This window comes from Micropterus dolomieu, linkage group LG19, assembly GCF_021292245.1.
Source record: "Micropterus dolomieu isolate WLL.071019.BEF.003 ecotype Adirondacks linkage group LG19, ASM2129224v1, whole genome shotgun sequence".
Classification (NCBI taxonomy): Eukaryota; Metazoa; Chordata; class Actinopteri; order Centrarchiformes; family Centrarchidae; genus Micropterus; species Micropterus dolomieu.
In genome coordinates, this window is record NC_060168.1 from 18,456,207 (window position 1) to 18,467,876 (window position 11,670).

The 11,670-nt window shown below is 41.8% G+C and overlaps 1 protein-coding gene across 1 annotated transcript; it reads left to right on the forward strand.

Moving 5' to 3' along the window:
• Positions 1 to 3,098: 3,098 nt before the first annotated feature.
• On the forward strand, positions 3,099 to 7,746 carry LOC123957655 (zona pellucida sperm-binding protein 4-like). The gene is made up of 12 exons (XM_046030621.1): positions 3,099 to 3,277; positions 3,887 to 4,198; positions 4,292 to 4,401; positions 4,519 to 4,615; positions 5,102 to 5,224; positions 5,317 to 5,489; positions 6,067 to 6,164; positions 6,275 to 6,423; positions 6,533 to 6,710; positions 6,795 to 6,927; positions 7,528 to 7,602; positions 7,672 to 7,746. Exons 1-12 carry the CDS (start codon positions 3,130 to 3,132, stop codon positions 7,678 to 7,680), a joined length of 1,605 nt encoding a protein of 534 aa, XP_045886577.1. The 5' UTR covers positions 3,099 to 3,129; the 3' UTR covers positions 7,681 to 7,746.
• Positions 7,747 to 11,670: the final 3,924 nt, after the last annotated feature.

Below are 11,670 nucleotides of genomic sequence, written 5' to 3' on the forward strand. Positions count from 1 at the left end.
GTTTAATGAAATGTATGGGGTTGATTGTTCTTATGTAGTTTGTATGATGCTTTGGCAATATTGTTGTTACACATTAATGCCAATAAAGCTAATTTGAATTGAATTGACTTGACATTAACTCTCTCAGAGGATCATTTGTTACTACACAAGTGTTATCTGAGGTGGTAAGTAGACTCATGGTTTTAATTGTATTTAAAACATACTGAGGTTGACCCTGGCTAACTGTTTCCTTCGCTTCTCCGGGTTACTACTGGTTTAGACCACTACTGTCTTGCCCCATTTCGGCTTGATAGTTTAATGTTTGGTTTAGTTCTACATTTTGTTTTTAGTTCTTTTGTCTGTAACTTGTGTCAATTTAGTTTTGAGATTTTTAGTTTCTAGATTTGCTTTAGTTGTATATTCTTGTGAGGGGTTTTTGTGATGGTTTGCCCTTTGTCCAGCCAACAGGGTTACTTTAAGTGAAATTGTTTTGGATTCTTTTTGTATTTTATATTGAGCAGGGTGCCATCTTGTTGGGAGGCAAGGTACCTTCACTTATGCCTGGATGTAAATGCACCAGGACAAGATATAGACTGCACCATTATGCTGTGGGGTTTGTAGTGCTGCACATAAGGTGGATATTGGTACTACCCCTGGTCACAAGTGACCTCTGCTTATTTTTTGTAACGGCTGTTTTAACTAATTATTGTAATAAATTCTATTACCATTTTATCATAGTATTGCTGTTTCACATTTCCTTTCCAGCAGTTCAAGTCCCAGTTTGTTATTAAAAATCTTTGGTATATTTTGAACCATGCCTCTGCCTCATCAGTAACATTCATGTGGGCCTTTTTTCTTGTCCTTCAAATGATCAAGGTTTAAACTTACCAGGGTGCAATTCCCTAGGTGGCGTAGCTTGGCTTTCATTCAGTTCCCCCCCCTTCCTGGTCCAGCATGCCACATTTGCAATATAAAGATGGTCATGTTTTGTGTGTTGAAGCCATTTACTGGCACCTCAAATTTGATTAGATTACTTGTTAGGGTGGCTAGTAATGGCAACATGAGTTTAAGTCGTCGTGGCGGCTCACCATTGCTAAATGACCAGGTGCGAACAGAATGCTTAGTTTACTTAAACAGTGTTAGTTTAGACCCAGGTCAAAAGCATGGTCCCTAGTTTTCCAGCAGTCAGTGGAGTGCTTTTATGAAGTGGAAAAGCCAGGATCAGACAATCTCACTTACAGGTTTGATTTAATGAAACTTTGTCTTTCAGGTTTGAAACAAACTCATCAACTGGTAACTCTCCTGTTACCTGTGTTGGGCAATATTACAGTAATTCTTCCAGTAACTAGTAGTGTAATGGATTACATTTTCCAAAACAGTAATGTTAATAATCCAAGTCATGCTGCGTTACTGGACACACCATCCTTGACGTGAATGCGCAGCAGGTCAGCCACACCGGAAAGGGAGAGTAATAAAGTAATACTTCAGGATTAATTTGTAACTCATTACAGTTTCTAAGTAACACTCGGGGATTTCAGCAACTTCATCCTGGAGCACTGGGGCTCGTGTGGAGAAGACCCGCACCTTCATGCTGTAGTGGCTCTCCTTCATATGCAGATAGGCAATGACATGCACTTCAGTATATTGTATTTCTGTTACTATGAACAAGCCTTATTCATTACTGGTTTTTAATTTAATACTGAAACAGCGTCAGTATGTTTATACTGGTACAAACTAGAAGTTATAATAGTCACTACATATACTAGTGGCTCCAAATGGCTGCAAGATGGGACTTAAAAATGTAAACCTCCATCCATCGTCAACCGCTTATCCTGCGTACAGGGTCGCAGGGGGGCTGGAGCCAATCCCAGCTGACATCAGGATAAAGGCGGGGTACACCCTGGACAGGTCGCCAGTCCATTGCAGGGCCATATGGTGAATGTTTTAAACTAAAATCAAAATCTGATCTATAACATCCCTGTTTAGGGAACATGGTATGCTCATCTGTCACAGCCCCACTCAGTGAATTAAGTCAAAAGAAATTAAGCAAAGAACTTGTCAAACATTATCTGGCTTTCATATTGAAAACTTAATAGTGAACTGGAGAGGAAATAAAGATGTTTCTCTTTCTCCATCTATCTTAATATATATTTTATTTTTTTAAATAAAGACTATTGAATAGTCTGCTTATTTGACTTGTGGTGCAGTACTCAACTATGTGTTTGTGTTCTTGTACTGAAATCTATGCAATAAACTCTTTTGCCACCCTGAGAAATTTGTCTCATTTTATCTTTCTTCTGGTTAAAGAGGCTGAAAGGTGTGATTTCTGTTCCATCATGGAAGAACTTTAAAACAAACGTCCAGCAATGCTCTGTGAAATACATTTGAACATCGTCGTTTACACAAAGCGCTTCTTTTGGAGATTGAAATGAAAGCCAGCTCAGTGAAATTAATAACTTAAATGTTAATGACACCCTTTATTAGGTATAACTAAAGTGTAATCTATTTAACATTTTTGTGATCAAATGTACTGTATGTGTGATGCCTGTAATATGGTTTTTACTCAGGTGTTGATTCTACTTTTGAGATGGAGAGTAGAAGGTTTCATATTATTTTTAATCTATTTTAATGATTTTTTTAAACAATGACATGTACATACATGAGGAAGACGATGACAGACACCTCAATATAATGCAACACCCAAAGGAAAACCCTGTGTTGTTTAAATGTGTAACAAGCAATATACATGGTGTTATTTAAAAAAAAATAAATAATTGAACATGCTTGCATTATTCTAAATGTATGTCTGAAAGATAAATTCCAGTTATACTTGGAAGTTATAAAGTCTCCAATTAAGTATTTGCACTGACTGTGTGCCTGTAACTTGTAAGATAATGTCATACATTTACATAATTAAATGTTGGTCAATTGATTTATTTTAAAAGATCTGGAACATCTTAGAAACATGCCTTTCCTTTAGTAAACAGGCGGTTTTCATTCCCAAACCTGTGACTTTAGTTGAGTAAGCGAGTGCCAATCAGTGGTCACCAGGTGCACTCAATTAACTTCAAACCACCATTTGTAGCATTTCAAGAGGCTACATCTTTGTCTGGGTTTTCAGCAGCTACAGGAAAGCTTTCACATTGATTCATGGCTGGTGTTAGAGTTGAGCTGCTGGTAGTCCTGACTGCGGCTCTGCTGGTTTCAGTAGAGGGATGGGCGCGGATCAAGAAAGTTCAGCGTACTAATGTTTATGAGAGTCGCCAGCGGTCTGAACCACGAAGTGTTACCTTGCCAGGTAAACAACCACCAATGACACAACACTGATAATGAGCGTGTGGTCACTGAAAGCAGGTTCTTGCAAATGTCTTCTTTCACATAAACCTGTATTACTGCATTAAAGGCCTAGTGCCCGACCCCAGGAGGGATTTAATTATGAAGCAGAGGAAACAACCAGGATTATTTTAAGACAATAAATACAAATTATTTGTAGTATTCTAAAGTATTTAGCAATATTCTTGCTTCTCGTTGAGTACATGTCTGCACTGTAAAAAATAATCTTAAAATTATTTTTCTTATTTGGGGGGGCTTAGGACCATCTTAGGGTGGCTTTGGCACACTCCTTTATGCCCTTTGGACCTGCAAGGACATGAGCATTAACAAATAATGCACAAATATACAAATTTACAAACAAATCAATATAAACTATCAAATTGGTTCCTAAAATGATCCTCCTTTTTAAATGTTAACATTTACTATTCTCCTGTAATGCTATATAGTCTGCTACTGCCTGTTTGAAACAAAGGTGTGTGTGTGTGTGTGTGTGTGTGTGTGTGGTTTTTTTTATTTTATTTTTTTTTGACAGCAGTCATCTGACATTGGTAACCATTACCTCTCTGCCCTCCAGGTGACAGCAGGGAGGACGATGATGGTGAAGATGCAGTTCTTGAGGATTCATTACTTCAAGTTGAAGGTGCCACCAACAGTGGAAACTTCTACAATTTTGCCAACGGAGACCAGACTAACGCAGTAGATTCTAGTCCAAGAACATGGCGCAGAGGTACTGATGGTGGCTTCCAGATGGAATTTGACAATATCCCTTCAAGGAGCCACACCAGCAGTACCAGTCAGCGTCAGACTGGGATAAATGTGGTTTGCAGTGACGTTGGCTTCCAAATTACTCTGCCGACAGGTTCATTAAGTGAGGTTAAAGTTGTGGGTATGTACTTGACTTTTCTGCCTATTGAAACTCAAGTCTTTATTTTGCTGAATGCATGTTGTGAACTTACTAGGCTTTTACTTTGTTCATTAGGCTCAAAGGACTTGCTGTCCGTTATGGATGCTCCAGAGTCTTGTGGTTATGAAGTGAACCCTCTGACTAACACCTTGGCTGTACCCTTCACCGGGTGCTATGTGAAACGGGTAGGTTTCTGTAAATGTACTGTAAAGTAACTGCCTTGACTCTGTAGTCTTTACAAAGTTCTTGTGTAGTTTTGCATGTCTTGAATTGAGTTAATTTCTCTTTGTGAATTGTTACAGAATGACCTCTACAGCCTGCAGTTGTTGTATGTCAACGAGTTTGATCAGACACAAGTTGCTACTGCATCTTGTGAGAGGAGTCTGAAGTTGGACCCAGGTATGCTCCCTCGCTCCAGTGCCGACTCCAAGCCCACATTAAAACGCATTGTCCCAATCCCAGAGCGTCCCCAGCGGCCTGCATGTCCCCAGCGGCCTGCATGTCCCCAGCGGCCGCCGCGGCCGGCATCGCCCCAGCGGCCGCCGCGGCCGGCATCGCCCCAGCGGCCGCCGCGGCCGGCATCGCCCCAGCGGCCGCCGCGGCCGGCATCGCCCCAGCGGCCGCCGCGGCCGGCATCTTGTGAGAGGAGTCTGAAGTTTGACCCAGGCATGTTCCCTCGCTCCAGTGGCCAATCCAATCCCACATTAAAGCACATTAACCCAATTCCAGTGCGGCCACAACGGCCTGCATTGCAAGTACCACCAACACCAAAGACACATGGTGAGTAGAAACTGCGTTCAGCAAATGTGCAGAAATGTTGAATGGTAACCACTTCACACGATTTAGATTTTTGATGTCAAAATGTTTTTGTCATTGCCCTATTAGGTTGTGGCATCCCCACAGGGGAGCAGGTGACTTGTGGCCAGTCAGGAATATCGTCCTCAGACTGTAAAATGATGGGATGCTGTGTGGATTCTTCTACATCTGCCTGCTACTACCCAATGGATGGTGAGGCTTCTGTTTAGGGAGAAGTGGTTTAAAAAACATTCAAATAGGAAATGTCTGTATTTCAAGTGACTCCCCACCCCCCCTCTCTTTAGAGTGCACTGTCGATCAACACTTTGTGTTCGCCATTCGTGCCAACTCTGCATCCATCCCTGTGGACCCCACAAAGCTTGTTATTACTGGGAGTACAAACTGTAAACCAGTCATTGTCAACGACAAAGTTGCCATCTTTAAGTTCAACGTTACAGAATGTGGAGTTCATGCTTATGTAAGTCCTCCCCTTTGTTACTTTTTAGCAAGTTGGAAGATGCTTCACAACTTGACTATTGTAAAACTTAATTTAAAAGCTTAGTCCTAGTTAAGCTATATTCACACTGCAGACCTTAATGCTCAAGTCCAGTTTATTGCCCACATCTGATTGAGATTGACTGAAAGATCCTTGAAGGGGAGATGGTGGTGGTATTTATGCTGAGTCATGGCTTACTACCCTTTCGAACACTGTTTATTCTATCCAACATTTTCACTGGATCTTGTTATGTGAACAATCTCAGGCTAAAAAAAAAGCAACCTAAAAGTTAGTATTTAATTTTATGCAACGGGGTTGCTACCTATACTGTGAACAGTTGACCTGCATTTTAGAAGACGTATTACGGTTTAACAATTTCCAGCTAATTTGCTAAAGACAGCAAGAATGTCCTGTTCTGATAGGCGGAACCAATCGGAGCAGGGTGGGTTATGGCTTTGCCATAGTAGGATTCAGTGACGGGATTATGACTCTAAGGGGTGTGCTTCATCTGCTGGGGAAACTGGAAGCCAACAGCTGAGAAGTTGACGTTTCTTGACAGGAAGTTGGTGAGACGATGATCTACCTGGCTGAAGTGCAGACTGTCGTCCAATCTCTAACCCTCCAGTATGGCGTAATTACAACACGTGATCCGCTCAGGTTAGTGGGTTACACAATACACTTTGACTCTGTGGGCATAAACTTTACTTACTTACTCTGTTGCTTGTGTGTAGTGCTAAGCTTAAATGTTAACCCATGTATTTGCATAGGTTCATGGTTGAGTGTCGCTATAGCAAAGCAGGCGTTGCTCTGCAGTCACTAGCCAGCGCTGGCTACATGGTGAAGACCCCGAGTTCCAGCTTGCCATCAGCGGTCCTCTCTAATGGCTTGTATGCTGTTGACTTGAGAATTGCTAAAGGTCGGGTATTTATGCCTTATTTTCTAAACCAATTGCAAAAAGTACAATCTTGATCAATTCTGCTTGAGTAGGACTGCACACGAGTCTACCCTTTGTCTAACCCCAACAGATCAGACGTATTCAAGCTACTTGCCCACAAACAATCGGCCTTTGCGACTGCTGCTTGGCAATCCAGTCTATCTTGAGCTGCGCCTGATCTCTCCAAAACCAGATGCGGTAATCCTCGTCAACTACTGTGTAGCTTACCCTCGCTCTGCAAGGAATGCTCTGGTGCTTATTTATGAAGGGTAAGCATGAATGAACTCCATGTGGAATAAAACACATCCTCCTCACCCTCTGTCTACCTAACCATGAGTTATGTTTGTCTCCAGGTGTCCCAACCTTTATGCTCCAAATGTGTCGGTCCTTAAAATCATTGACTCCACAAATCGTCACCAGAGGCGGCTCGTGATTGAAGCGTTCCAGTTTATTGTTCAAAAGACAAACCGATACCTTGATGAAGAAGTGAGTATTCAGGAAGCCATTATGGGTCTAAATGGTCAAAGCTATGCTGTGTACAACCAATGCAGACTGAGAAGTTCCCTGACACAGTAATGTGGTGACTTGTTCATTACGGGGTCCTTTTTTAAAATGGAATAGTGACCTGTTGATTAAATGTATCCTATCCCGCTGTTTTGATTGCAAAGCTGAAATGAAACTTACAAAATAAGTCGGTGTACTACAGCTTGTCTAGTTTTCAAATGTGAAGTCTCTGCTCCAATTGTCTTCACTTGAAATTTTGTACAGTAGAGGCAACTTATCCCTGTTTCCCATAAAGACTTTTTGTGTATTAATGGCTTCCAAAGTATATTTGGTGACCTCTTTAGACAGTTTAATTATTAATCAGTCTGAGAATGAGGCCATCCACAATTGACAACACCTGGTTGTTAATGCTGTCATTTGGTACCATGTTGGTTTTGATGGGGCCACATACGGCTCGTGTTGCTGTGAGAACGCATGTGCCACAGTGCCGTCATTCTGTAGAAAACACTGTTATGGAATGTGTAAACTGTTTATTTTTCTGGCATGATGAATGTGTTTGGGTTTTTTTCCTCCCCCCTGTAGATCTATTTCATGTGCTCTACAGAAGTGTGTTTTGAAGCAGATAGGCCATGTGAACAACGGTGCTTTGATGGAAAGGTGAGTCTGTAAACTATGCAAATGTGCTACCAGCTCAGTTTGAAGTCTAATCAATTTCTTTTCTTCTAGGCACCATAAGGATGCTGCAGAAGACTTATGAAGATAAAGGGGGGGATGGAATAAATGAACCATTTTATAACACAGTATACCTGGTCTTGTGGGTTTTTGTTAATGTAGACTTGTAAGTCTGTAAATGACTGGGATGAAACCACATTTCCCTTGTGAAACAGTGACATTGTTCATAAAAGGACACTGTTGGTGGAGTGATCTTCAGTGTTTTGATCAAGGTTTGAGCAGAGGAATCTACACTATGTATATATGTAGATAAGGAGGGGGGAATGAGAATGCAAATCTCCATAAGGGATCAACGGAAACGCCTCAGAATAATGCAGTAGTTCAATACCAAAACTACATCCTCCAAAATTTAAAAATATTTGGATGATATATGGCTCGAGAGCTGAAAGTGATATTGGGTTGTGAATTGCTTAAGAATGTTGTGCTATATTACTGTAACATGACAAGGGAAAATGCAACACAAAGACAGATCAAGTTTTGTTAGTGGTTGGACATTGTTGAGAGACTGCACGAAATGAAAGACTGACTTACGTTCTGAGAATTCAACAATTGGGACTTTAGTGAAAAGTGGACTGCTTAAAGAACCAATCACACACCTACTAAAACCTTAAGTAAAGTTTAGAAAGATGCGTTTCAGACCATGCAGCCGTAGTTACTAAGGTAAATGTTGATGACTGCACATTGATACAATAAGTTTGCCAAAACCAAAAAAGAAGAGGCGCAATCATTACATGTAAGATTAGGAAGAGACACAGTGTTTGTGTTTAACTATTTCTATCTTCCTATAAAGTTGTGTTGGTAAATTGAGAGCAAGTTTAAACCAGATGTTCCCCAGCTGCTCTGCCTCAACTCTGATTTACAGAGTTCCCCAATGGACAGACAGCTTTCCTTGTTGCTGTAACAAGTCAGCTAACTGCTGCTAACTAGTTGCCATTATCTAATTAGCTTAGTTAGCCTGCAACTACTGGTCAAATTAGCTTACCCTGTCCAGACTGGGAGCTCAGAGCACCAGGGTGTGTATTTAGGTTTACATTTTTACTCAAGCACTGGAGGTTTTCAGGCCAGGAGCAGCACAGGGCAAGCGGGTACTGAAACTGCGCTCAGCAGCCTCCAAGTGAAAACAACATGAACCGATCCGAACACAGCCTCATTAATGTTGACTAATCCCTGGGGTGACAAGAGCCAAACCGGCAAGAAAACTACCTTCGTACTGTATTCCAGTGGTCAATCTGTCCTCCATTGGTTACTGGGAGCTGGAATCAGTCGCACAGGCTCTGCATTGATGGGGTAGGGGCGTAACCACCTTCAACTACTGGCTACACGCTGATCAGGGGACCTTTCTCATTTCCAAATTTGTGCCTCCTGGAGCCTGTGACCCGGAAATCGATCTCAGTGCACCATCTTGAAGGACATCTCAATTCCTAAAATGCACATCGAGGAGTCTTGCTGGAGGAGCTATTAGCGAGGATACATCACTGTATCCTTTAGGAAGTCTTTTCAGCCGCTGTGAAGTTTAAAAGAGGCATGACATGCAGCTGTAATCAAATGCGCAATCAAACTTTCTGCCCTTCACCATTTGTGTAGCGTCTCATAAAGCGCTGTTCTAACCACATTCCTTAATGTAATTTCACTTTGATATCACTGATGTGATGATGATATTGTTGAATGTGGTGTGTGGATGGGCAGCAGGATTGTAAAAATGAACACTGAATAGCGGCTGGATGAAGCGCCTCTCCAGAGATGCTGTGTGTATTTATCTCCCGACAGCCGACAGGACCAGTCAAAATCTAATGTTAATTCATGTTTTGTGTTCTTCTACACATCTAAATGTTCTCACACACAGTCCAGGTTAATACAGTGAAACTGTTTGGAGTAAATCAACCGTCCTCCTGATCAGTCCCGAGCTCTATCAGAGTCTAAACATGGATTACAGAAGCTGAAAGTTTAATTCTATTTCCTCTGTCTATCCTGTCAAGTTTATTACTGCAGGGTTTTTTTGTTTTGTCCCACGATATTTGCTGTGACATTACTGCACAGATGGAAATGTTTAAATGACTGACAGCAGCCTCTCTAATCATCAAAGTAAATCGTTACAGATAACAAACACTCAGAGTACATTTATATAACACAATAAAGAAATCACATGGAAAGCTACAGGGACCGGTGGAGGTGTGGTAAAATGTCCATGCAGGTGTGGTCTCTAAATCTGATAAAATAATTAGTTGGTGGGGGCGGGTGGATGATTAATGCATAGGCCTATATGAGTTCCCTTAATGTCCGAGCCGATCCGCGCATCACACCAATCCAGCAGCTACAATTGTTACAAAACAGTGCACTCGGCTGCTGAAGTCAAATTATTAGCCTGTAATATCAACCAGAACATTCAGCACTGATCTGCTGTGTTTCATGTTATAATAATAGTGCCCATGTAGTCTGCACATGTCATTACAACAGTAGAGTCCTCTGATGACAGTTTTAAATGGGATTATATGAATATGGGATTATATAAATGTCACCGTGTCATTTTGTAAAGAGATTGATGAAAAAACTCTCACCTCATCAGGCTGAGGGCTGAAATGATCTCCTGTTTTCAGGCAATAGGCGCACCACAAGAAGAGTACTGTTTAGCCTAGTGAATGATTTGGCTGCTGTAATCTTTGACTGTTTTCAACAGATGCTATAATGTTTATTGGAACCTCGAGATGTTTCTATGCTTTTTCAATGCAAAATGTCCTTAATTTATTTATTTTTAAATTTGTAATGGCCATTTTGTGAAGGCCTGCCCAATCAAACTATTAGAAAAATGAATGAATAATAATTTCACAGTAAATAAAATGACCCACATCCATGACAAGCCCTCCCTTTCAGACACTGTTAGCGATTCAGCAGCACTGCCTACAGGACACCTTCGATACCGCCGGTAAGAGGGGTTTGCCACATTGTGCTTGTTGTGGGTTGTTGGATGTATTTTACAAGAAAGACGCAAAGAGTGCATGCACAGTAGTTATGTATATTACTGTGTGTCGCCGGTAGAAGTAACATACCCGACTAACGTTACTTCTACACACATAAAAACCTGGATTGCTGAGGCTCTGACGTTGCTGACGTACTGCGGTAAGCATGTCGACTCATTTCCGTTTCCGGTGCTTGTGTGTTGGTACCGTGTTGTGCTGCTCTCGCTAAATACCAGTTAAATTTGTTAGATTACAGCGGCCAACTGTCCCCTAAACACTTATTCTTACAGTAATTTTGCCTAAGCACTCACAGTTCTTTCCATCTTTTAGTGACTGCTGTTCAATCTCATAGTTGTTCAAAAGTTGTAGCTGACGCTATAGTACTTTAGCTTAGCCGTTAGCGACATTAGCTCAGCAGCTAGCGATGGCTTCACCTTGTCCCTCTCTCTCTCCTACTTTCTCCTGCTCGGTATGTCAGATGTTCAGGTTCTCCTCTGCCTCCTTTAGCGGTAATGGTACGTGTAATAAGTATAGTTTATTTTTAGACATGGAGGCGAGGCTCAGTGATTTAGAAGCCCGGCTCCGCACCTTGGTAGATCAGTCTTTGGCTTCAGTCTTTAGCTACTGTAGCTAGCCAGTCCCCGGTAGTCGGTGCGGAACGGCCTGTGGTAGCCGTCCCCCGGCATCCCCTGTGCAGCCAGGAAAGGGTGGCTGGGTGACTGTCCGAAGGAGGAATAGTTGTAAGCATTCAAAGCCCACGGGGCACCATCAACCTGTTCACGTTTCTAACAGATTTTCCCCACTCAGCGACACACCCGCTGAGAAATCAATTCTGATCATTGGCAGCTCCATTTTGAGAAACGTGAATTTAGCAAAGCCAGCGGCCATAGTTAAGTGCATCCCTGGGGCCAGAGCGGGCGACATTGAGTCTTATTTGAAACTGCTGGCTTAGGATAAACGTAAATACAGTAAGATTGTTATTCACGTCGGCGGTAATGACTCCCGGTTACGCCAGTCGGAGGTCATTAAGATTAATGTT

Excerpts from the sequence above, each read along its gene's own strand:
- LOC123957655 (XM_046030621.1), top strand. The coding sequence starts at position 3,130 with ATGGCTGGTGTTAGAGTTGAGCTGCTGGTAGTCCTGACTGCGGCTCTG. Across the intron at positions 3,278-3,886 it reads ACGAAGTGTTACCTTGCCAG|GTGACAGCAGGGAGGACGAT; the intron begins GTAAACAACCAC and ends TCTGCCCTCCAG. Across the intron at positions 6,711-6,794 it reads CTGGTGCTTATTTATGAAGG|GTGTCCCAACCTTTATGCTC; the intron begins GTAAGCATGAAT and ends GTTTGTCTCCAG.